Genomic DNA, 22,084 nt, shown 5'->3' with positions numbered 1-22,084 from the left:
CGAGTGTTTAGGTTAGTGAAACTGGAAATACTGAGACGAGATTCAGCTTGCTACCTGAAAAGATTGCAGAGATATTAAAGAGCTGATGACAGTAAAAAGCAATTTTATATAGTGGATGGTCAGGGCATATGTGGCTGCGAGGGCTGACCCATGTCTCACAGCAATGTGACATAGCAAATGACTGATTTTTCATACAGACAAGACTGGCTACACTGGCATAGTTAGAGTTATTAACATAGTTATTATCATCATAATTGTTATCATCTAGCACACACTCAGTATATGTTATATTTCTAGGCATGCAATAGTCTATTTGGGAAACTGAACTTTGAAAAAACCTCAAACTGCAACTGGATAAAATTTCAACAGAGGAAAAATTAGATGCATTGGCCTAAGGTGGACACATGGGAGCTTGATATGTAGTAATTTGTTGTCCTAAAATTATGCATTTGGAAAAGGCAAAAAAAAATCACAAGAAAAAAATGAAAGCTCACACCTGTGTTAAAGTAGTATCTCTTTATGCACAATAATAATAAAACAATAAAAAAGAGGCTCTTTCCTTTAGAAAGCACAGAGCAGAATCAGTGACTCAGACCCTTGTACCCTGGATTGAATATGTTTTGTCTATAAAATACATTAAATTCTTTGGAAAGTTGACTTTGCTGTACATGCAAAAAGAGAAGTAACACGGGAAATGGCTGCAAGTTTCTTTCGAGAGAGAACAGAGAGATAAAAGGGATAGATGTGCAATGCTTTCAACTCAGTGGGGAAAAAAAGCAAAGAGGGAGCCTAGCTCAGAAATGAGAGCAGATTCTAAAATTGGAAATGCTTGCTGGAGATGGGAAGAAGCCAATAGCAACATTTTATGCTGGTGTGAAAGTGCTTTTATTGCATGCGTGAGCCGTTTCACAAGTACAGATCCTGCCAGTCTGGATGTGAACTTCAGCAACTGCACAATGAGGAGCCTGCAGTGTTCCAAAGCTCAGTGCCACCTGTATTCAAACACACCAATCCAGCAGCTCTGCATAAACTGGGACCCCACTAGGCAGGGATCTATCCCTCAAACTAATAACTCCATAAGCAGTTCTACCCAATTACTAGGAACATCAGTGCACAACCTGTTCAGTTCCAAGTGCTTGCAAGACTTGTCTCTGAGTTTAAAATATTCCTGTGTAGCTAAACTACTGTGTACTGTGATGCAAACTTACTGGGACAGAATATAACCCATTCATGAGTATCAAACAATGGTCATGCATTAGAAATTATTACGTGTTTACCTTACAAAAATGTTTACTCCTCCTATTACACTAATTGCAATGTATTTTAAGGACAACACTTAAAGAGGGATGATTATAATATAAAAGCTTTGCTTAAAATCTACTTTATAATCTGATTTTATTTTCTCTTTTATATCCTTTACTTTTCAATACCATCTAATACTTTTTCCCAAACACAGTGTCAAAACTAGAAGACATTCTGTATCAAAAAGAGGACCAAAGTGACACTCATATATAAACAAAACTCCACTATTTCTGCTTCTCCAAGTTGGGATAGGTTTGCCACCTGTCCCTGCCAGACTTTCTTCAAAGAAAAAAAAATCCCAAAAACTTATGTATGAGAACAAGAAAATACAAATATTTAGAGGTGCAACTTGGCATCTGTTTCATTAAATTTGGCAACACTGTAATTGAAAACCATGTAAGAAAGGAAACAAAGGGAGGGGAATGAGAGCACGAGAAACTATATTTCTAAGCACCACCCAAGTATTTCCATACCCCTAAAACCAAAAGAATAAGGACTCAAAGCAAATAGGTGACAGAACTGCTGCGTTTTCCAAGTAAATGCACAAGTTAAAAGCAAATTTCTCTGGTCTAAACTTAATTTTTCCTTGATGCAATTGAAAAAACACCCAAGTTCTATTTTAATATATTTCACCTTTAAGTTTAATCCTTCCAAATATTTTAAACAAATTGACATTTTATAACTATATTTATAACTATATTTTTATTACTGTATATAAAGATATATATTTATAACATATATGGCAATAAATCTCTTTAAAGAATCGCGGCAATAATATTTTTCGTATCGTGAGCATATTAAAAAATACATCACATCCTTATGAAAAGCAAAATTAGGTGTCCCAGCATTACTGTAACTCGAAAATAATAAATTTATATAGCTTCCATTCAGTTTTGTAGACATCTTATCTCCCACATTATGCCCTTATAACCCACAAGATCTTTTTTGACTGAAGCTACACTGGAGCAGCTTCATCTGCAAACACTAATGAGCACAGACAGCCTCAGATCTTTCTGGCTAGCTGGGTGATCAGGGCTGCAGTACTGCAGTGTTGGTACATATCTTGGTTTCAAATCAAATATTTAGACACTATTCTGGAACAGCTGCAACTTATGTGCAGCCTTATGAAATTAAATAGTTGACATCTTTCGACGCACTTTTTATAACAGCAACAAAACAAACCACAGGCATAAAAAAAGACTTGATTGTAAGCACTCTTTGCTCTTCTGATTGAGTCAGAAGGCATTCTGCTGCTTTTTTCCCCCCCTTTCATGATTCACAGAATAAAAGAAAAATATTTGAATGACAATCCAAAGCCAAAAAAACACAGCAAGAGAAACCCTCCATTCTTACGTTGAAGGGCTAAGGAAGTTGATAGGCACTGCCAGTCTTATTACAGAGTCTGCTGTCCATTTGTAAAGCTTGAGATGTTCTCAGTGGCAAACAATCTGTTCCTCTGGGCCATGGAGAGAGTTTCATGTTCTCCATCAACTTCCCAGAGAGGGAAGAGACCAGTGGCAGTGGCACCTGCTTCAATGGGTAAGATTTAAAGAAGTCTCTGCTGGAAAAGCAAATGCCAAAAGCCCCTTAAAGAGAATATAGTGGAAGGCCTAAGAGACCTCTCTTAAGAAGCTGTAGAGAAGTTTATCTATATGCTGATACTTCAACACAAGTGCGTGGGATATCAGATAAAAAAGCATCTAGAACCAGCAAGTGGCAGCAATTGCCATCTATATGTAGGATTAATTCAAGACAGAACAAAACCAGGTTCTTAATGTATCCCTTCTTCTGGAATTTCTACAATTAATGAAAAAATTAATGCCCATTTAATGTATAGATCTGTACAATTTAAAATGACCAACCAATTCTTTCTGCATATCACAGAAAGCCCAAATACAGCATGATGTGCATGCTAGACTATTAGCTCAGTCTAATTCTTCTTCTAGTCAAGTCTGGAAAGAAGAACTTCTAATCCTTTCCTGAAAGCATATCTAGTGAATAAGAAAATTGTCCTCTGTCTACTTCTGCCTGCAATGTGTATTTCACCCTGTCACATCACTGGTAGACCATAAAGCAGCTTCAGACTTCCACATGAATTCACCTGCTTGCAGCTTAAGCCAAGACAGAGCAGAATGCCTCGTTACTGTCTTTCTAATACTGATGGACAGCAAAGTTAAAGGTTTGAATCTAGCCACTCTTTCACACTGACCCTAGAAAGGAACAGATTAAGCAGGGAGAAGTGGTAAGCAAGCCCACACATACGTAACGTTTAATTAAAGCAATTCTGTGGGTAGCTGAGTGTGGGGGAAAGCTGAAGAGAGAGGTGTGTGGGAGAGGAATGGAAACTTGAGAGTACAAACAGGATTTAAAAAAATATTTTCAGGGTTGGGGGTAATAACCCACTAAGCCAGCCTTAGCTGAGACCCACGAGTAGTCATGCAGGAGAGTAAGTTTAGCTCTAGGCACAGACTGTCACATGAACAGAACTTCAGTCTTATGATTTAAGGAAGAAGAGAGGAGGTCTATCTGAATGATCTTCATACCTTCTAACTCCAAACCTTGTCAGATTTTCATCTACCTGTGTACCTGACCATTCTGATCTCTAACAGAGAGCTGGTTTCTTGCAAGCATGGATGTTTCTGGTTAACCACGAAGTTACAAGCATCTTGTGCTGATGCACAAGGTGGTCCAGGCAATGCACAAGTCTATACTGCAATTACAAAGAGTTGGTGAATGGAAGAATCGACAACTTCTGATAAAGTTGCAAGCCATTAACTATCATTTGCATGCCAATTACAAGAGAAAGGAAAACATCATTAGTCTTACCCAACCTAGCACAACCACTCGTGCATTTAGTGAAAATGTGAGCTAATTTTCACCAAAAAAAATCCCTCCATAAGGATCAATTTTAATTACCATGTTGTCATGTGGAGCAAAGATGCAGAAGGTCAAATATAAACTAAGTTGTAATTACCTATGTCATCATACCAAGATTCCCTTTGAAATTTATGCCCAGTGTATTCAGCAAAATGTGCAACAAATGTTTTTCTCCATACATCAGAACCCAAAGCACAGCCAAAGCATTTGGATGCTATGGCTACTTAGCCTGCACAGAAAGAAGAAAAAGTCAATAATGTAACACGTAAAAGAATTGCTATGGAGAAGTAAAGAGCCCAAGAGACAGTACAAAGTACAAGAAAGCTCAAAAAACCAATATTGGCTTGGCTCTTTCAGGGACAAGCAGGAAGAAAATCTTAAATTGTTTAATTGGTCAATTAAACTTGGCAGATCAGAAATTGATTGGTAATGCCTTCTAGAAGAAACTCTTCAAGTTGGAGTAATATGATTATTTCTCTGGTTGACAACGTGATTGAAAAGACCTATGCAATGTTTTGTGCTTCAAATCTGTCTTAGAGTTGGCTGGAACTACCTGCTGAAGTCATCTAAAAACAGTTAGTCTGTCTCGCAGTGAACATTCAGAAGGGTAATCAATGGCATTCAGCTAATTTATTTGAGCAAACATGACTAAAGATGACAGAGCATAATTCCTCCCTATATCCTTAGTTGGTGGTTTTGGTTTTGGGGAGGAGCTTCAGCTGTATCACTTTACCAATTTCAAGCACTCAAAAATCAGGAAAGGAAGTTAAAAATCACAATATCCCAAAGAAAACCCCAGAATAACCATTTTTCTGCCTTCTGCTTCAATATCACATTAGCAATCCCTTCTTGCTGTGAGAATCAGAAGGAAAGAGAAGCTGAGGTGATACCTAAACCACAAAGATCAGCTGCAGAAGAAGCCCAGACACAGTGCTCTGCAGTTAGCTGGCAGGGTAACAGCTGCTCTCCTCACACCACACACCCACTCCCAGAGCCACAAAGCCCGAGTTAACTCAGCAACACAGGGAAAACAGGGTGGCTATCTTCTCACCAGGCAAAACAACTCCGTATACAAACAGGCGCTTTATAAACAGCATCACAGAAAACAGTCACTTTAAGGCTCTGTGTATCCTTGAGGAGAATCTATTTTGGAGCATCACTGGCACACACAGCGGCTGAAGTGAGCAATATGTTCCTGCTATTGCTTAGCATAAGCAAAGGAACACACGTGGGGCAGAGTTACAAAGTTGACACGCAGAGTTCTCAGCAAGGAAACCTCTTAGAAGCAATAATGTCTATGATCACAAGTCATTACTGTGCCTCACCACACCAGCACAGCATTATGTTATCTATTTGGGATGTCAGTTTTGATCTCTCCACTATAGAGTAGGAGCTGGACCAGGTTCCTTGCTTCTGCAGCTCTGAAGCACTCAGGGTCTTGAAATAAGCTCCTTGAAATATTTTCTTCAAGTAGCAGTTGGGACCAAATATAATAGGTAGTATAAATGAAATAGCACATCATGCTGATACAATAGCCTGCACCAGCAGGGTATGATTTAGATGAATAAACACTGCTGTAAGAGTTGTCAAAGCATTATCAACTATCTAGCATACTGGTGGCAAACATCTATAGACAAAAATATGGAATGGAAATAGAATAAAAACTGGGTCATTGATACCAGTTGGGAATAAAAATACCCATGGGGAAATCTGACTTGGAAGACAGCTGCTTCCTGATGAAAAGTTCCTAGTTCCTTTGCAGAGGGAGCACAGAACACTGAGTGCCACTATTTAGAGAAATGCCTGGTGTGGGTATCTGCCCTGAAACTCTGCTCCCCATGCTTGCCAGGCAGAACTATGGAGAGAGGCAAACGACTTCTTCTCAAGCCACAGGAGGTACTTCCAGGAACCACATTCCAGGTGCACTATGAAAACCTATCAGGCAAGAGCAGAGCATTCAGAGACCAGGATAACACCAACTGAGTTCAGCAGCACTGAGAAGTGTCCCACCCACGATGCAGACACTTGGCATGTTGGACTTCAAAGACATTTACCTCAGGGCTAACAAGCACAACTGCAGTTACACGGTGAGCCAGCAAATTACAGACAACTTAGTTTTAAAGATCTCCACTTCAGTGACACACTGCTGTAAGGACAGCTGATGGATGCGTGGAAACCAAGTAGGATGTAGCCACTACTTAAAATGGAAGAGAATTTCATAAAATAGTTAATGTATCCACACCCTGAGGAGATGGACATGCCATGAATAAAATAGTAGGAGGCAAAGAAGAGATAACTAAGGGGGAAAAGAAAGAAAGTGGGGGAAAAAAATCACTTATATCAATAACTTGCATCAAGAACAGAGCAGGAAAAGGAGCTAATAAAATCCAGAAATATGCTGCAGAAAAGTGCAGTAATAATCTACTCACCTGCAGGTTTAGAAAATGCACTAAAACCACTTCACTCTAAATGCTTTCAGCTTTTTGATCCAGATTAAAAAGCCCAGAAAAATTGGTAGCCCAAAAAAACTCCAACCAAACACTGTGTGTGTTTCACTTGCCAAAACAACCATGTTAACATGGCAAATAATTTTGCAGTCCAGAGCATCACTAAGCCTTCCCAAATCCTTAGATGAAGACATGACCTCTACAACATGACTGCATGCACAAAGCTGGACAAAATAACACCAAGAAAAGAAAACACCAAACTTACTGCCCATTAGATCTCAAAGAATACACAACACCTCAAGGTAAAGCAGGGCAGCTGGAGCAACAGACATCTAGCATTGAATATATCAATTATTTTCATACAGAAGGCTATGGGGTTCAGTGCATGGCACAGGAGGGATTCTGGTAGCAACCAAGCTGAAATCTAGTTCTAACAGCAAAGTGATGTGAAAAACACCTCATCACCTTCCCAGAGACAGACAACCCATACCTCTGTACTACACATCTTCTGCAGGACTTGAACAGCACTGCACCCCTTAATGCCACACTGGTACTGACTCAGAACCACCTCAGAGAGAAAAGCACTGTGCACTGATCCCAACAGTCCTCCAGGTTAACTGCCTTTTCCCTCACCAGCTCCTATCCAAGCACACAACTATGCAATGCTTTCCACCTGCTGAAACCTGCTGAAGTCTCAACCCAAGGCAGACAGGCTGCACAATCACCTCAAGTTTTCTCCAATGCAATAACAGAATTCAGTTTAGAGCAGCACATTTTTCATATACACACATACAGAAAATGCACAGCATTATTACAAACTCAGTTTTAACCACACCATGACATTGATTTCCATTACTAGTATATTACACATAGAACAGGAAACATTAGAGAAACAATATTTACTTTACTATTCCCTGGCTCCCTTACACATGCCCAGCTAATGCCCTTTGTATTTACATACACATCTGCTGACATCAACAAAACTTGGGTGTGAAAAACCACAGGCAAAAACTGAACAAGTTTCACTCTCAGAACTATTTATGCACAATAGATTTGCATCTATTTATGTACATGGGTAAGAGGTGGTTTCATCTTTCATAAAATGATCAAATGTCTTACTTAAAACTCCTTGAAAATATACAACACACAAAACCATTCTGCAAAATCATTAGACGTGTTACTTTTACCCTAACTTTGTAACACACATCATTGATCCTTCTTCAAGGAAGCAATTTAAGTCTCTTATAAGGAAACTTCCCTGTCTGACCATGCAGGAGCCTCTCTGGCAATCACTCTCACACCACCTCAACTGGCACTGAAGCCCCTTGGCAGCCACACACATCTCACACTCACACCAGGTTTCCTTACCAGCTTAACCCCAGGTTTCCCTTAGGAGAGTCTCAGGAGTCTCAATCCTTAAAACAATTTAATCTTGGTGCAATAGCTAAATAACAGAACAACAGCCTGAGCTGGTGCCTCTGAGGAGAGACCCTGAACCAAGAACACTCTGGGCTTTTATCCCCTCACAGTCTGAGCACCCCAAGTCTGCAGTTCTCCACTCCTGCTGTGTCTCTCTGTGTGTCACCTGGCTGGGCCACAGGTCCCTGTGCCTTTTCTTGTGCAAAGGGTTGGCAGTTCGTGGCCTCTTTTTCAGGTTAAGCCCTTGTCTCGCCCAGAGCTTACACTGCAGCTGCCCCTGAGCTACCTGCACTCACTGTATTCCTCAGAAACTATTTTTTTTCATGCCTAATAGCACATTTGATGCCATGAAATAACCCATTGCTGGATGAGCATGGATTATGCACACACTCAGATGCATTTCTTCCTTGCTGAAATTTAAACTAGCATATGGATCCAAAAAGACGAAAACCATATTGTTCAGACAAGACTCCAAGTAACTTTTGACAATATTTTATTACCTACAGGTGATTTGATATTATTTCAGCTAAATCATCCTGTTTTCATCCTGTATTTTTTCTCCTGTATCACAGCATCAAAACACCAAGTTAGCAATCCCTAGACATACAATCTAAGCACCTCCTGTTTCCAATACTTACCCTAACAGAATACTGAGTTACACTATTTTAACAAAATAATAGATTCAAACACTTCACTTGAAAATTCACTTTTTAGAAGTGTATTTTGGAAGCACCAGGGCATGTACAAGAGTACGTGAAGTACTTTTGAACATCAATTACAAGAACATTGTGCACAGAATTGCAAACCTGTAATAAAACTCATGATTGGCATCTTGTTCAATTTGCAGCAATGGGGATATTGGCAGGGATTCCAGCTGGGCTGGGATCACACCCTGTGTTGTTAAGGATGCAAGAGAAATTGCATAGAACATTTTAATTTTTATTATTCATATCTTTACTGGGGTTTAGGTTGTGCTAGACCCAATGTGAGTTCTAGCTTTGGTGTATGATTCTTTCAGACACAACAAAAGAAACTGGGACACAAAGCCAGGGATATTTCACACCTCAGTAGAGAGTCAGTCCTTCATGGAGGAGGTTAACACTTTTGGTAGCAGTTCTGCAAATTAGATAATTGCCCTGCAGTTTTTTAGGTGCACCTTTCAAAACTTTAGGATCCATTTTTAGTGGTTTTTTTTCTCCTTCAACAATAAAGATGACATGGAGTTACAATGTTGACACAGTGCTATGGAAGCTTTATTTCATAATAAAAACTTATATTATTAAATCTACAGAGAGATATACACAGCTGGACCCTCATAATATTACAAAGGCCATGTCAAATCAGCCTGGAATCTACCTGCATGTACCTATTTATAATGACTCCACAGAGTGCTAAGTGTGGTGCTAATGAGACCCAGCATAACACAGTTTAAATCTAGGTACCCATAATTAAATTGGGCAAACAGTATTTGACTGTAAATTTGTAAAACTAACTGGTGAGCAACATGTTACATGTCAGTGCAGCTCCACAGAGATACACAGACTTTTCAATGCACTATTCTCCAGGGAGGGAGAGCATCCACATCTTCCAATACAACATTCCAGTATAGAGAAAAATATCCTTTCAAAAATCAAATCAAACTAAAACTTCCTCAAATATACTCTAAAGTCAAAAGTAAGGAAACCTAATTCTTTATAAAAGCACAGGAGCTGCTTCAAAATGTTCTGTCCATTCCTCTGTACGAAGGGAAACAGGAATGCAAGAAAAGGATCCATAATAAAAAGAGCAAACTACATCATATTCCCCAAATACAACAGGAAAGTGGAATTGAAATGTTACACTTCAGAGCATGTAAATTCACTCCAAGGGGAACCAGGAGGGAAAAGGTGTCTGACAGGCAGAATACAGTTGGGTATTAGGAAGGCAAAAAGTAAATAGCAAAGGAGAGACAGCAAAGGACACAAAACCAAATAACAATAAAGCCTATTAGCATATCAGAAGCAGGAAACTTTGCAGGGAATCACTGGATTTGCTACAGCAGGGATTGAATTGAGCAATTGAAGAAGATCCAAACTACATCTTTTCACCAGCCTTTGCCATGGAAAACGTTGGGAAAACCACCCCTGACACCTCTGATAAAGAGACTGACACTTCTTCAAACTGAAAAATCAAAACGGGGTGAGGAAACACAATCAATTGAATGCAATAAATGATGAGGAATGAGCTCCTGTCCCACTCCCATCGACAGGTGTTTTACCATTGATTTTAGCACTAACAGTATTTTACTTCAGAACAACAAACACACCAACAGTTTCAAAACACAAAAAGGCTGAGCTAGGCATCACTGCTCAGGGTGCAGCAGTGGTCAAAAGTGCTCGAAAAAATGTAGAATATAAAAAGGATGAGATAGGGACAGTCAGAAAGACTTTATTTTTAGTCAATATCCAATCTCTCCTGGAGTATTTATTCAGTTTAGGATTCCTGCTCTAAATCAATGACAGTGGCATTGTTTGACAACAATCAAAAATGATTATGGAAGCAAATTTTAAAAGCAGGAAAGAACCAGGAATTCAGCTTAGCAGAGATGGGTAAGAGGGGACACTTCAGAACTGCAAAGAATACTGTGAGATATAAGAAAATAGGATGCTCGGGAACTTAAACTTCCTTACACTACTAGAGCAAAGGGCCAAGCAAGGCAATAAAGAGTTATCAAGTCAAAAATAAAAGGACAAACATTTTAGTGCATAAACCACAAAACTGTGTAATTAATTCACAAGGAGATCTCCATGATAGTAGCAAAGAATATTCTTCAGTGCTTTTCCTATTGCTTTCCTTTCTTGTTCATACCCACATAAAGAAACTAGTGGCATGGCAATAAACATAAATTTTCAGAACAACTCATTTCAGGGAATGTGTTTTCCCTTTCCTCTTGCCTAATGCATGAAACCTTTTAGGCTGGATATATGTCAGGGGAAGAAGGGGAGGTAAGATGACGCATGGAGCATCGCTGAGGAGAGGATGAGGACAGTTAGTAGAGATGTTTCAAGCACATGTTCAAACTGCAGTGTGCTGCCTGTTCCATGCTCCATCCTGCACATGTAATGCAGGTGGTTGATGGCTCAGAAATCTGCCAGTTGTTGGCACTGGATATATTAGGTCCCACTCCAGAATTAAGACAGAAGCACTAAACTATCAATGTGTGAAATTTGTGACTTAAATTACAAGGTAGAGCCATCCAAGGAGTCTCTTGCATTATTCATGACTCTTCAGAACTTTATGTATAAATCAAATAGAAGGAAAGTCTATCATTTCTGCTCTGTTGAGCAGAGATCCACACACAACTTGGGTAATGGCTGCACAAACAAGCTCTCTAGAAAGCACAGTATTACAGACAAGCTCTTCACAATACTCATTCACGCAGTAATTTTGGTGCAGCATCGTTCAATGAACACTTTCATTAAAAACAACTCGTAAGTGTCAAAACCACAGAGGTCATTAAAAATAACCAAATGAATCTGGTTAGGGTTCTTTTGGTTGCTTCTTCTTCCCCTGAAATGAAGGCTTACAAACACTCATTTACAATGTTTTGCTATATTGGACTTAATTAAACTTTATGAGATGATTCATGGGATGGCCATTAATCATTTTGTCTGATACTGTTGAGAAGGAAACCACAGATTCTACAAAGCTCCCACACTTACTAAGAAGCTCCAAAACCAGTGAAAATAAATCCTCCAAGTTCAACAATAAACTTTGACAGACTTTCAACTTTAACATGGTGATTCATCCTAACACAAATGAAGTGCAACACCAGTAAGCATAACATCAGAGTAAATGTTATTGATAAATACACAAGTAACTTGAAACATGCTGCTTTAGAAAGAACTGTAACCTTGACTTACTGTGGCTGTGCCGGAGACAGTTTGTGCATTTGTGTCAGCTGCACTCTGTTCAGAGTGTGTCTGAGCAGGAGGGTACATGTTTAACGTGTGCTCTGGAACAGTGGTTTGGCCTGTGTAGTCTGGAGCTGGATGCGGATGTGGGGCTGTGTATTCTGCAGGGATACCATTCTGAGGAGGAGCAAACTGGGCTGAGGCATAAGGCTGTGCCATTGTGTCAGGAGGTGCTGTAGCTTCCTGATTACCCTGTAAAAATCAAAGGGAAGACAGAGGAAGAAGAAACGTGGCGTGAGATAAAATAAGCAAAGGTCCTGCACACGTAACGCAGAAAGTGACACCCGCGTTCTGCTGAGATTGTTGGCCTGCAAAGGGCACAGTGCTTGTTTCTTGAGAACAGTTCTTATATGAATTAAATGCATTTTGCTAACCCTATTAAATATTATCATAATTACAGAAACAAATCTGCTGTTCACTGGATAATTGTAGACTGCTCTTTGATGGAGAAAGGTGAATGAAATCTGCCTGAACTAACACCTCAACTCAGACAAGGAAGAGAGACCAAGCTGGTTTATTCCAAAAGCTACTGAGCACAACTGCCAGTACAGAGCTCGGATAAAGTTTAGCCCATGGTGTGTGATTCAGTCTGACTTACCTTTTCCAGAATATATGCAACCTACACACAGAGCAGGATTTGGGCACATACTGTTAATGCAAATGTACACTGAAACTAGTCAGATGAAATAATGCTCTGAGATACTCAGAAGTACTCTCTATTGAGCAACTGTGTATCACAAATCCAAAATAATGAGATCCAGTCAAAAGCTTAAACATTTCCATCTAAAAATGCATCAGTTCAAAATCTTAAATTAACATAAAAGGAAAATTCTGTGTTGGAGACTGTCAAAAGAAATAGATTTAAGAACTCGAAAGGTTTTAAATTTGAAGACAATAATATTTCATTTCCACATCACAATAAGCCTATAAAATTAAAAACAAACATCCTCATCTCTTTATAGAGAGATCCATCTTTCTGTTTGATACAACAAAGGACAGTCAAGCATATTAATTTATCAATTAGAAAACTTCTGACTAAATGCTTTCCTCATATCAAAAGGCAATAGCTCTAGAGGAAGAAATGTACACAACATGATGCTGCATGAGACAGCATTAGAGGCCATTAGTGCAGGGACTATCCCAACCTCGGATGAGCTCATTTAAAAAATAAAATTATCCCTCTAAATATAAAGCAATGTGAAAATGCATATTTGAATAGAAATTTAATAAGCTTTTAAACCACTCCATCATTCCCCCACCAAAGCACATATAAGTACCTGCACAGGACTATCACAGGGATTTTGTTTATTTGTACTCATCAGTCTCTGATTTCCTAATTTGGGAACAGACTAGATGAATAAAAGACATTCTTTTGCACTTTGTACTTAAGGACATTTCCAGCAAATTTCAACTAATTCAGACATCAGTTCTCTAACCTGAACTGGTCCTAAATTCAAAAGCTTTTCAGAATTTGCACAGGAATAAGTCTAGGTACATGTCAGATTTATCAGATTTTCTTTTGTAAAAGAAATCTGATCACTGTGTCCTAAAAAATTAAAACTTTGTATGAACAATCAAACCCTCCCTAATTTTAATCCTGTCTTTGCTGCTATTTTAGTGCATGGCCTTGAGCAATCAGTTTACATTGCTTCTTTCAACCATCTTTAAAATGAAAACAGTGACTGACTTCACAGGGTTAAGTAAGTTTTGTTTGGGTATATCTACAATCATTCCGAGGTTAATGCTGCACTGAAACTGGCCCTGTTAAGTTTTTGTGGAGGTTAAAAACTCTTGTAAATGTATAGTTATACCCACTTATATTAAACTGGTAAGGTTCTTATTTCTTTTACCTAATATTTTCACTATTAAAAAACCAGATCCAGATGAAGCAAGACCCAGCAATGACTGGATTACACCAGAGACGTTCATTAAATGTTAACGAAGTATTTTTAAAACTTGTGGGGGAGGCAGCCAACCTTAGATTTTTTAATCAGCTGTTTCAGAAAAGACTTCAGCAAGTGGTAAGAATGAACAAAAGCAAATCCAAATTCTGCCTATATAAGCATTTTCTCTGAGCTGGCTTTGAAACACAGTAGCTGGTTAGTGCTGGTCCTTAAGCCATTCCCTCATGTCAGATGCTAAACATGGCTTTAGAGTCAGCAGCTGTTAAAAAAGAACAATAATGGCAACAAAGGGACCAAGGGCTAATGTCCAGGTGCATTTGATCTAAAGAGTTTTGTACCACCTCAAGTCCTAAACCAGATGTTGCTGAGACCCCCACTGCTTCTCATTAACCTTGACAGCAGTTCCATGAGGACCCTAATTTATATTCAAAGCACTCACACTTAGTGCTAATTACAGCTAATATTTAATTGAGTTGAACTTTTATATTATTTTTTCCAGCAACTCCAAACCTTTTTAGATTTATCGTAAAATGGCAAATCACACTGGCAAGTCCAGCACCTTCATGGTGCTGAGACTCTGCTACCTCTCCTATTAGATTTGTTCAGCTGAGGCCTGGCTCACTTATCTATAACTGAGACCACATTAATGAGTAAACAGTGAAGGGTCAGGGGTTTGTTTGGTTGGTTTGGGGTGTTGTACATATTCAGGGGATTTACAGCTTTGCCATTAAACAAACTAACCCCACTGATTTTAGAGCAGAAAACTGGCACACAAGATTATCAGTCCAGGCACTGCATGTTCACTGCATTGTTTGGAGGACAGGGAACATTAAAGGAATTATATTTGTACATGCTACTGTAGGCTGTAAGTTGAAAATTATAGTGACAATAAATCTGAGATGTTCATCTCTTAAAACAAGTGACTACTGAAGCCTTTCCTAGCCTTTACAATTAGTGAGAATTTATTCTTCACAATTAATTCAACAGACACAGTATTATAATGTAGTCTAAAAGCATCTATGTATAAACATGTTCTTTACTACTTACTTGGGTAATAATACCCAAAGCTTATTGTTTACAATATGGATTTATATCAAGAACAATGCAGTGTCAATTATAGCATATTATAACATATTTGTATGTACATGTGGTTGATGGCAACCCCAGACTACACAACAGTCAGATACACTTGAATAGATTTTAAAGAACCAAAAAGTCTTAAATAGAATCACCTAAAATGTTCCTTTACTGTGCTCCTTAAAATACAGTGAACCAAAATGAATAAAAGAAATAATAGCCCTCGTGCATTAAGTTGAAAGTATGAAACGGCTCTTAAAGCAACAGGAACTACTGGTCTTGACTCAGACTATGAACTCAGGTATGAGAGTAATTTCAAAGCTGCATGTGACAGTACACAGACATTGCTTAATACCTCCTAGGCATGAGAGGCTAAACAGAAGTTGTCCCTTCAGACTCGGTTCCAAGTACCTTTAAGATTAAATGACCCTTTAATGCTCACTTTGTGCATGGCTTTTAAAAAAAGTGGTTGTTGGCAACAGCAAGAAGAACAAAGGATGGCAGACAGTCAGGCTCTGCTAAATGTTCTGGCCTGAGTCTTAATGAAAACCACATTTAAACTGAAAAATATGCTTTACGTGGCAGTGTATAAAATAAAATTTATTGCTTTCTGGTTAAATGGTGAACTCTAAAGAACCAAACAAAAAGGATTCCGATGATGTAGGTAAGCGAAGGCACTCCTATTCCATCTACATTACTCTATTTGAAGGAAAGCTTAGAATTTAAACTGCTCCTACTATTTCAGATCTCAACATGCCTTTTCAGCATCTTCTGCTCTGAAAGGATTTCATAATTAAGAAATTCATGCAAAGTGTCAAAACATAAAGCAACTTGCTATGTTTGTACACAAAAGCGAGCACAGAAAACATTCCTTATGCAGCGTTCCTTTCTAAAAACACACTTGCAGCACAAAAATGAATTCAACGAGAGCCTTTCTGCTCGCCTGCAGTTTGAAGTCGAACTAACAGTTTATTGTTTGTTTGACTCTATTTTCCATTTGGTGCATTTTGTTTCTTTGGCAAGAGATAGTTCACATTTCGAGAAAGCCTCCTGTACTGTAGTTAAATGAGCCAAACCACACCATATCCTCAGGGCACAGAAACAAAGAAGAAAAATGCAACATTATTCTGCGAACCTGCTGGTTATAAGAACAGCTCTGTTACATACATCACACACAGCAGACACGATCCCTGCTTGCCCTTCTTCAGGCTTAAGCAACAAAACATGAACTACAAGTCTTGCATGCAGTGGTGCACCTGGTTAGAAGAACTGCCCTGGCTTGACTAAAATCTAGAGTTTCAAGTAAAAAGAAAAGTGAAAATACCTGCTGTACCATCCTGCTCCCTTTATTCTCCATAAACTTAGCAGCTGCTCTAGTCCCAGGCCATGCAGCATCTGCCCAAAACATCAATTACGGGCGAGGGAGCGATGTAATGTGTGCATGAGTGTGGGTGATAGGGGTGTTGAAGGAGGGGGAGCCTAAGGCAAGGCTTACTGACCTCCCTCTCAACATCTGACTGCTCCCAAAACCTGATCCAGATGGGACTCTTTGAGTGCGCCGGGCCTCGCCCCATCAATCACAGCAGGCCACTCCTCTGTCTCCTGCTACTAGTTATGGAGTGCACCACTGAGCAGATGATTACACACAGAAGAAGAAAAAAACACAGCTTGACTACATTAATAGCTGTTTAAAAAACATTGGGAATGCTGCTATGTAAGTTGCCGGAAGCCGAACGTTTTTGCTTTAAAATTAAGACTCTGGATTCGAAGTTAAAAAAATGCCCTAAACTTCCAGGGCTCTGGCTTTGTGATAGCTACAATGTACAGTAACACGTGTGCATTTCCATGGGATTAATTCCTCTTCCAAGTGGCAGAGTTAATACCAATAAGATTTCTAATTTAACACTGCTGAACGCCACAAGTAAACCGTCGATATTGAACTAGCCTGGCTTAGATTAAATGTACTTTATCCTTCCATTTAAATGAAATATTGTTTCCTTTTTTTGTTTCGTTCCATGACATCCCTTCTTGCTTAGCAGGGGAAATATTTCATAAATGCTTCCAAGGTTTAGTTCTGTGAGGCAATTTAAGCGACTTAATGCTTCACTGTTAAAAGAACTTTCCTAGATGCTCTGGAGATGGTTTTAAAATTATTCAACTTCTAACTAAATCACATAATAAAGAAAACCAAAAAAACCCCAACCAACCTAAGAAGATACAGACAGCCCCAAAGAACAAATGTTTATTGCCCCTCTGTCACAGACTGCCTACACACATCAGGATTCAAAAACAGGGCAGACACATAACATGGGAATTATTCCTACAACCCTCAAATTCCAAGGAGTGGGCAGAGCAACAAACAGTCACCAATTCATCGTTAAGCTTATATTCCAACTGAAATATATTGGTATTCTTTAAAGTGGCAGTGTAATTCTTCCAGATTTGTTGCTGGCACTCCCCAATTAATGATAATAAAAACAGCCACTTCAGATTTTTCAGAAGGAATCAGACATCCAACCACACTGGACTGATAATCACAACTGACTGACTCTGCGAGCTTTCTCTGTTGTAGCTTAATTATCTGACCAGGCCACTTGACTCACATCATTTGCTTCTGCAATCACACAAAATGAATTCTCCAGCCACCTCTCTTTTTTGGAAGGTTCAGTACAAAGCCAAATTCAGTTCTCATTTAAAAAATAATCTCATTCAAAAAGAAGCATATCCTCAACAGCAAGAAAGATAATGCAGAATAATTTTTTTCAGAGAGCATAGAGGAAAAAAGGTAACAATAAGTAAGTAAAAGAATTTCTTTACTACCTTAACAAGAAAGTAACACCTCTTTACTTACATTGCAGAGAAATGTTTACTTTTGGCCTTCTTCACATATAACATACTGTGTATTTCCAGTAAAAGTCTGTGCTCATGGTAGAGATATGTATGCATTTGATAATGAAATGTTCACTTGGTGTCAGTACCTGAAATATGGAACAGACTAACAACTGAAACAACCCAAAGCTGAGAAAGGCAGAAAGTTATATACATTTACTTAAGTTTAACAGAAGGCAGCAAACAACTTGCCAAAAACTAAGGCTTAGTCTGAATTCCTGCCTGAATTCAAGCCCACACAGTACTATGGACACACCAGGACGTATGGAGAAAGCATTCCCTCTGACACCTTCACTCCTTCCAACTGCCACTGCTGAAATTTTCTACTGCTTTTATGATGCTGTGATTTATTGCCATAGCTTTCCTTGCCCTACATAGCAATTCTTGCTCTTGCTATTTCTAACAGCCCAAATGGACATGACTGTCACACTGATTTGTTTGGCTTCCACATTAACACCTAAAACTTTAGGTTTAGTTTAAGCTTCCTGCCTGTCCCTCACTTTCTCCAATTCTGACTCTCAAATATTTTATACAGGTCTTTTCAGCTGCAGCTCAACCTTCTATTCCATCTGCCACTATTTTCCTTTTTTAAAATACATGGAAAAATTTTTACATCCCATTTTTAAAACACAGCTCTCCAAAAGCACCTGAAGACCCATAGAGCAAGACACTCAGAAGCATTCAGCAAGTGCATCTACAATCCATTTGAACAATGATAATTGGTTCTTAAAACATTTCAAAAGAAAAGTCTAAAAGCAGCTTGTCCTTTCACAAAAGCCAATATAGCAAAGGACATCTCAATTTTTTTACACCTTTCCTGGAGTAGACTGAAGATGATGATGTAGCATCCTCATACCCAAAAAAGGAAGAACTGGATTATCAACATAAAAGCAATATAAAAAGCTGTCTGGACTGCTGGCAGTCAACATTTACAAGTCAGTCAGCTATGAGTACCAGCCCTTGGGCATCAAGACTAGGTCCACAAGTGTTGAACTTGTTCATAAAAGACATGTATGAGGTGGCAGAATGCAAATGCATAGAACAGCAAACAAGGGGATCAGTTATAGGGGTCTTGAGAAGCTAGAGGAGTGGGTTGATAAGGACCTGGCCTCAGTCCTGCTCTTGGGACAGAATCACCCCATGCTCTGGTACAGGCTGCAGACTGCCTGGCCAGAGAGCAGCTCTGCAGAAAAGGATCTGTGAGAGGCCTGGTGAACAGTGAGCTGGGCACAAACCAGCACTCTGCCTTCGAGGCAACAAAGGCAAACTGCTCAGTGGACTGCATTAGCAAAAGGAGAGTCAGCGAGGTGAGCAAAGAGATCATTCCTCCCTGCACAGCACTTATGAGACAGCATCTGGAACACCATGTCCAGTCTGGAGTCCCTCAGGACAGGAGATGAATTTGAGAGTTCAGTGGTGGGTTGCCAGGACAGCTGGAGGGCTGGAGCACATGACATGAGGAGAAGCTGAAGGAGCAGGTTTAGCATCGCCTGCAGAAGAGAGGGCTAACAGACAACTTAATTGCATCTTCTCCCACTTAACCAATGGTTACAGGGACAGAGCTCGGAGGTACAAAGAACATGAAGCAGCAGTCAGAATTCGCCGAAAGCTAAATTTTGGTTGGTACTAAAGATTAAAGTAATGAATAGGAGGGAAGTTAAGCACAGGAACATGCTGCTCCGAGAGGTTACGGCATCTTGCAGACTTGGAACTTGAACTCGAAAAGCCCTTTAGCAACCTAATCTGTGCAGTTACCCCTGATCTGAAAGGGATGTTGGGATTAGATGGCTTCCGAGGTTCCCTTTCAACCCAAATCATTCCATGATTCCATGTGGTTTCAACAGGAGCAGAATAGCTTCAAAATGGATTTTATACTTTTATCCTGTTTGATGACTTCCCTCATAGAGGATTTACTGATGAGGAAGAGACTAGCTACAACTGCTGCTCTGTGTTACTTTCCTTGTATCCTCAAGAAACAATATCTCCATTCTTTGAGATGTATTTGCAAGGTTTTCTTAGAAAAATATGTTTACATTTATTTAACTCACAGCCAGAGCAGTATGGAAGTGGCAATTGCTGTAGTTCAGGCAAGAGGAGTTTAACAAATAACACAATTTAATGTTGTGAACTATGACATGTCTTAATTTTCTGCCAAATGTCACCATTCTCATACACAAAGGAACACTGCTTTGACAACTACATCTCTATAGAAAGGAGTATTTTTCCATACCTTCTGAAGGAGCTCTAAACCAATAACTATAGGTGTGTAAGGTTTCTAATTTTATCTGCTATTTTTCTACTGAAATGAAATTTTATTTCAAATATTAATATCCTGAAAAACCACTGCCACCTCCTAAAGCTGAATCATAGCAAAGTTCGTTTTCTTTTTTTTCTAATAAAGTGGTTGAGAAAGCAAATTTTTAAAAAATTTTATTTACTGTAATAGTGATTGAAGATGTGGGACATACCAGCCCAGGTGACAAACATGCTTATGCAGCAAGACTGTCTGGTCTAGACACAACCCTGTATCATGCTCTGTAAGCTTTTCTTCTGGATTCCACTGAGACTGTTCCTGCTTTATAACTTACACAAAAGCATATTTCCAGAATTTGAGTCAAAATACTTCTCTAAATGCCACCTTGTTGGTCAAGGATAGATCTCTGTGAAGGATTAGTGTGCAGAGGGGAACAGAGCAGCAATCAAATCTAGTGTGTGGTATATGACAGATCATTTCTAGGAATCTGAAAATTCTTCTAATATAGCTAAAATAATTCATCTAAGATTTGTTGTACGTAGAATTAAACATCTCAATTGCAATTTCATCTCAAAAACCTGACTGAATTTCTCAGGAGATTGGGACTGGATACAGCTCTGTTTTTTTCCAGTGTCTAAATGGGACAATTTAATCTAGTCAAGATGAATAGTTACACAAAGTTATTCCCAGTTTAGAGATGCTGCCTCATCCAGAGTATATCAAGTAAACTGCCTTTTCAGTTGGCTTTGTAATGGACACACCATAAAACATAACAAGGGATTCACCAGATTTGTTAGCCATAGAACGTGGTGAACCTACAGTCATGTGCAGACAAAACATTTGTTCTAGAGAAACCAGACCACAGCTTCATGCATACCTAATTAATGACTTCTTTTTATGTACAGATGGTGATATATAAAAGAAATACCAGGCAGAAGGAGTGATGTGTGTCACAAGTACTGCACACAGAGAACCAGGAACACAGAACTGTAGACAGGCACAGTGTTTTGACTGTTCAGCCTAGCAGACCTTTGTGTGCTTCACAAAAGCACGAGTGAAGTGAGTGCATCACTGTGCAGCTTGCCCTGGGTATTTGGGTTTGGAGAAAAACTAGGCTGCAGGGACAGAGCCAGCAATGTCAGCCCACAAGACTGAAGGGCAGCAGCAGTTATTCGAGGTTGAACTGGCATGTCATCTCTTTGAACTAAACACTCAAAGTGACCTCTTGGAACCAGGGACCCAATCTTTCACTGAGGAGCTGTGACTGAGTCTCAGAAAAGAAAGGGGATGTTTCTCTTCATAATCCCTCACCCTGAATCATTTTCTAAGGCAGCATCACAATAACCACAGTTCGCCTAGCACACGTGGAACAGGTCCATGTTTCAGTACCACAAATGGATCATTGCTTGTCTCACCTGGAATACAACAGCTAGGGAGGGAAATGAGAATGGAATGCTGTAAGCTGCCTTTAGCAGCAAAGCTGCCTGAAGATCATACCTGCTCAGCTGTTTGGACACAGGGCTGCTTGGAGGGCCAGAGCACTTGACCTACCCAGGATAAGTGACAATGATTGCTGCAAAACCGTCCCAAAGGAACTAACAGGAGATCTTTTGTTAAACCACATAAATCAAATCTTAAATTTAACTGATTTAAGGAAAGCAGAACAGAGGGAAGTGTTATGAATCCCTGAGGTTCACACAAGAGAGAGAACTGGTGAGCCTCAGGGACTGAGGTGTTGACTAAAAGAGAACTTGAGCATGCAGGTACAAACCATTCATTAAAAAGAAGATACTTAGCAAACCTGCATGGCTATGCAGAAAGTTTCTCAATGAAGAAAGAGAAAAAATGGGAGCGTACAAGCAAGGGAGTCAAGGCTTGGCAACAAAAGAGGAGCACAGAAGTATTGCTCAGGTACCTGAGAAAACTTGGAAGGTCTTTTTGTCCAGCCTAGCTAGAACTAAG

At 39.3% G+C, this 22,084-nt stretch overlaps 1 protein-coding gene across 10 annotated transcripts in view; it reads right to left on the bottom strand.

Moving 5' to 3' along the window:
• Positions 1–12,189, bottom strand: part of RBFOX1 (RNA binding protein, fox-1 homolog (C. elegans) 1) — a 124,603-nt gene extending 112,414 nt beyond the window's left edge. For all 10 annotated transcript variants that reach the window (XM_009075333.1, XM_009075332.1, XM_009075331.1 and 7 more), the window contains exon 1: positions 11,948–12,189. In XM_009075333.1, coding sequence (XP_009073581.1) covers positions 11,948–12,157 — 210 coding nt within the window. In that variant the 5' untranslated portion in view covers positions 12,158–12,189. The remainder of the gene's footprint in view (positions 1–11,947) is intronic.
• Positions 12,190–22,084: the final 9,895 nt, after the last annotated feature.

This window comes from Acanthisitta chloris, unplaced genomic scaffold (assembly GCF_000695815.1).
Source record: "Acanthisitta chloris isolate BGI_N310 unplaced genomic scaffold, ASM69581v1 scaffold13145, whole genome shotgun sequence".
In the NCBI taxonomy this organism is placed as follows: Eukaryota; Metazoa; Chordata; class Aves; order Passeriformes; family Acanthisittidae; genus Acanthisitta; species Acanthisitta chloris.
Note: the sequence above shows the minus strand (reverse complement) of the source record. Positions and strands in the feature narration are given on the sequence as shown.